This window comes from Magnolia sinica, chromosome 4 (assembly GCF_029962835.1).
Source record: "Magnolia sinica isolate HGM2019 chromosome 4, MsV1, whole genome shotgun sequence".
NCBI classification, from domain to species: domain Eukaryota; kingdom Viridiplantae; phylum Streptophyta; class Magnoliopsida; order Magnoliales; family Magnoliaceae; genus Magnolia; species Magnolia sinica.
In genome coordinates this window covers 62,010,939-62,016,087 of record NC_080576.1, presented here as the reverse complement: position 1 = coordinate 62,016,087, position 5,149 = coordinate 62,010,939, and the positions used below count along the sequence as shown (strand labels likewise).

Genomic DNA, 5,149 nt, shown 5'->3' with positions numbered 1-5,149 from the left:
CATTTGAGTCTGTACTTTCTTCTTTCCTTTTGTCATCTCTCCTCGGTGAAGTAAGAGCAGTTTTTTTTTTTTTTTTTTTCCTTTCCCTCAGACAGCGCCAAAATGTTGATGCAGAAATTTGGTTCACCCTCGCCGAGCTCCAGCCTCCTGCGCCGAGCCCTATAAGCCTACACAGGAGGAAAGCAAAGGAGACTCTACCTAGAGCAGAGGGTCCTCTGATGCCAAAGTCAGGCTAAGAATTTGGGTCTAAGTAGTGTAGCAAGGGCTTAAGGTGCGAGATATCGCATTTGGATTTCAGGCTAATGTCAAAGCTCCACAACAGAACTTGGAAGGCGAACCTTGGTTGTCATGACCAGGTCGGTGTAGGAGAACTATCCCCAATTTGAGGCTCAGCTCATCGACCTCTGTCGTGTGACGAGTTTGTTCAAATGATCAAGTTGGACTCTTCTGAATTAGGATTGGAGTACACCTGTCTTGGCCCAACTGCTCAGTCGGCTATACCTCTACCGAAGTCAGCCCAGATTTTCCCATAACATGAACCATCCAATAAATTTCCATCAATCAGATATAAGCATTTTTTTTTTTTTATTCATGATACATCAAAACTGGAGAACAGTTTGATCGGTTGAATTAGAATTTCTTGTGTTCAGCTTATGCAATTTTGTAATTTGTAAGTGCCCGCTTATCATCCATCACACCGTGCCTGTGGTAGGAGCATTTCCAAAGGGACCCACTCTGTCTTAATTGATTTGCATGGTACAAAAGTGTCCCATTTCACTTTTTAAAAAGAAAAAGACAAAGGGTTGTTTGCAAACCAATCAGGGTGAGGCATACGTACAAATCACCTTTTCCACCGTTGATTATGGAAAAGCACAAATGAGGTCCACATCTTTCTCTTCTCCCAATGGAAAAAGTAGCTTGTCTTTTTGACAAACTGAGGTCAGACACTCAATTGCCATGACTAATTCCGGACGCGCATTGCGTCTTACCCCCGCCCGGACTGTAATCCGTCCGGGCAGGGCTCCGTAGGGCCTACCGTGATGTAAGTGTTTTATCCACGCCGTTCATCGCTTTTCTCGGATCATTTTAAGTTATGATTTTAAAAATGATGCATTTTCACAGCTCGAGTAGACCACACCAAAGGAAGCTGTAGTGATAACGACACCCACCATTGAAACCTTTCTAAGGTCCACCGTGATCTTTTTTTATCATCCAACCTATTCACAAGGTCATGTAGACGTGGATGAAGTGAGAAAACAAATATCAGATTGATCCGAAACTTCTACAGCTCCCAAGAAGTTTTTAATGGTGGACATTCAATCCCCACTTTGTGGTCCACTTAAGCTCCGTAACTACTCATTTTTTGTCTCACATCTTAAAATGATCCAAGAAAAATGATGAACCGCGTGGATAAAACACTTACATCACGGTGGGCCCCACAAATCCCTGCCCGGACAGATTAATCCGCATCCGAGTAATTCCCATCACAGATAATTATCTTTGTTTTGAACCAATATCCAAGATTGAAAAAGAAAAAAGAAAAAAGTGTACAAGACAACCCAAGGATAAAAATATCAGTTTTTCCACCACACATCAATGGGCCCCACATTTCAAGTCATATCAATCCTTCCACCGCACATCAATGGGCCCATCATTCAAGCCAGCGAGTTACTGTTGAGGATAGCGACAAGCTCCGTAGCCTGGAAACAGACGTGTATAGAAATTATGGGTGGCAGCAGGGTAAGTGGCCCAACCCGCTTCTAGGCCGCCAAGTTCAATGGGTTGCCGGGTCAGGCTAGGGCTAGAAACTCTGGCCCGTTTAAGTAAATGAGTTGAACTCGGGTTGAAATCCCCTGGACCTGACCCGCAGACGTAGGTCATCAACGGTATGGGTCAGTTGACCCGATTAGACCCGAGCCGACTCAAATCCAAGAAACAAAATAATAGAAGACAAGTCCAGATACATAAATATGATTATTTATGTGCGTATGTATGCATGTGTGCATGGCATGGCCCAATTTTCTACTGTTAAACATGAGTTTGATGATGATGGGTCATGTCGGGTCCGTTTGGCCCAACCATTTCGGTGGGAATCATGTACGCCCACATGTGTACATAAATAAACACATGCATATGCATGAATTGCAGACACACACGCACACAAACGGACCGGAATCGGCTACAACACCAGCTTTATCCACAGCACACCGAGCTCCATGGGTCCCACCATGCTGTATGTGTAAATCCACTCCATTCATCAAGTGAAAAACTTAATTTTAACCGTACATACAAAATAATGTCGGATAAAAATTTCAGATGGGCCACACCAAATGGGAACAATGTAAAATTGCTCCTAAAATCACTAAGTTCAGTTCCCGTGGTGTGGACCGCCAAAGTTTTTGGATCGGTATAATTTTTGTATTTTCACTTTCATCCTGGTGAATTACACCTGGTTAAAGGGTTTGATGAAAGATACACCTATGGTGGCCCCACGGGCAAATCTACCGTTGGCATCCCATTCCCATTGTTTCTCATGGTGTGGCCTACCTGAGTCGTAGATCTGGGTGTTTTTTTTCAGGATCCTAGAATCAAGGAAAGAACCTGACGCACGGGTGGATTTTACATATGCAACTGGTAGGCCCCACTGGTGTTGTAGACGATTTCTCTCCCACACATATTGATTTACATGCAAGTATGCACGCGCAGATAAATACATGCACACCCATTAAATAAATAAATAAATAAATAAAAACTCACTTGGATCACTGAAAGTAACGAGGCCAGTGCCCTTGAAGTCACAGTTCCAGTAGTTCCTACCATGCATCTGGTAGTACGCATTCATTGCATACGACGCATGCGCATGCAGCTTGTTGGGTTCATAGCAACCCCCCTTCTCAACCAAATCCCTGCAATCTACCCCACCGGGCCCACAGCAGAAATCCAACACAGCCTGCAAAATCTTCTCATCTGCATGTGGCTTGGCCACACACCAAACAGATGCTCCTCTGGGCCCCACCTTCTCCTCAATTCCCAGTTTTCCCCCACCGCTACAAAAGCTGCACCGCAACTCCATCTCATACACCTGGGTCCCATCCCCATTCAATATCCCGAAATTCCTCTCACTCGCACTCCCCTCCTTCTTATTCTCATTGAACAGTGCAAACACGTACACCTCCACCTTCTCCTTGGGTCTCATGGGCGTTCCCACCTGTGAATCCGCACGCTCGATCAGCCTAGTGTTGTACGTCCTCGCATTAGCCAGCGTAGCGGCTGTATCTCCTGAATCGCCCTTCGATGGCCATCCAGACTCCGATATGGTGATCTCAACCGTCCGGTTCTCCCCGATCGCCTCAATCGCGGATCGGACCGCATCGATCTGTGCATCAAGCATGTTGGTGTACACATGCCCATTAGTATCATGAACCCCGGTCCCGTTCCCGAGCAATGCATACTCGAGGTCGATCCTCGACGGGTTGTCCCGGTAGGCGAAGTACGGGTATGCGTTGATCATGAAAGGCGCGCTGGTATCCGCAAGGAACTCGACGATTGCTGTCATTGTCGGTACCAGGTTCGGCGCAAATACAGACGCGGATGGCGGGAACGATGATGCAAGGATCGCCATGCTATGCGGCGTGGTCACCTTGATCTTTCGGTCAAGGCCACGCGAGACGAGGGCTTTGTGAATGTTGCGCATCGCTGGGACAAGCGTGTCCTCGCTGAGCGATTCGTCAGCAGCGGCGTTAGTTAGGAACTCGTTGCCGACGGCGATCGTGACAATGGAAGTAGCAGGTAGGAATGGAGTGATGCGGGTTGCGAACCAGTCATCTGCAGCAGACGCATCACGGCTCAGGTTGGCAATGCGGTCATTTTCAACGGCCACGATTAGGTCGATGCCGGTGTTGGAAAAGGCATCAAGGATATCAGGATTGGTGTCGTAGATCTTGACCTTGTCGAAGAGGGTGGATTGGAGCATTTGGGCCACTCTCTTGGATGGGAGAAGATTGTTTCCGAGCGTGCCGTAGTTAATGCCGACACCCGATACGTTACGAGCGAGTTGCATCAGTTGGAATAGTAGTAAGGGAGGGAAGAGTGTTTTGAGACTAGGCATTGTTTTTTTGTTTTTTGTTTTTGTGTTTTTTTTTGCTTGGGGAGAGTGAGAGCGTGAGACTTGTGTTCGGAACGGAGGGTAATATATGTAGAGGAGAGATGGTATGGGTTCTAAGGCGAGTTGGATGAGAATCCTACTCGCGGACATACGTGCCAGCCTGGTGCCCATTTGCGAGCTCCAGATTGTTCATCGTGAGCCTTGTGAGGCAAGTTAGGTTGATATGCACGAGTGGGACCTTGTTTAAATTGAGGGTGGCAATGGGGCGACGAGACTGACCTTGCTGTTGGCCGGGCTTGAACCTGTAGTAAGGGTGGGAATGGGCCGGGTAGGCTGCTTGACTGGGCTTTGGGTTAGGCTTGGACATGCTACTTTGGGCCTCACATGAAAGGCCCAATTGGACTTGGGCACAAGTCAGTTTAGCCCGACCTAACTCTGCCTGACAGTCCAACTTCATGTGTACATATATTACATGACCCAAGGACGAATGTGATGAGGTCGATCACTTTCTTCCTCATGGGGATAACTACTCTGAAGGAGTTTCTCTAGAATCCTCACAGATACTACTCGAATACATCAAGAAAAAAAGCAAGGAAAAAAAAAATTAAATTATATAAAATTCATAATTTGATTGATGAATGAAACAAACGAGTTCACAACCCTTTAAATAAGGATATTAAGCCATGAGAGAAGTTTTGGAATCAAACTAAAACTAAAACTCTTATAATTCGCAACTTACTATTTATAGACAGTCGTGATGTCTACTAGTGCGCATGGTTTTTGGCAAAAAATAGTAAGTGTCCTACTTGTCCAAATCACGATGTTCTCCTAATTATTCTAAGCACTTTTCATGTTAGGTGCAACTCCTAAAGCTCAACGAATGAAGAGTTATACTCAAACTAAAACTTACTATAAATAGTAAAAATGAAAATAAAATGGGAATTCGACCATCGATCTGATGGTATTTGCAAATTCAACATGCATAACCCAACATAGTAGGGATGGGTGGCTAAAGTAGCTCGTCCTACCCCAAAATCATGTGTG

General features: G+C 45.7%; 1 protein-coding gene across 1 annotated transcript; it reads right to left on the bottom strand.

Annotated features, from left to right (window-relative positions):
- Nucleotides 1-1,484: 1,484 nt before the first annotated feature.
- Nucleotides 1,485-4,318, bottom strand: LOC131243156 (glucan endo-1,3-beta-D-glucosidase-like). The gene is made up of 2 exons (XM_058242288.1): nucleotides 2,758-4,318; nucleotides 1,485-1,700 (listed from the first exon to the last, which is right to left on the bottom strand). The coding sequence occupies exons 1-2, from the start codon at nucleotides 4,274-4,276 to the stop codon at nucleotides 1,669-1,671; spliced, it is 1,551 nt and encodes a 516-aa protein (XP_058098271.1). The 5' UTR covers nucleotides 4,277-4,318; the 3' UTR covers nucleotides 1,485-1,668.
- Nucleotides 4,319-5,149: the final 831 nt, after the last annotated feature.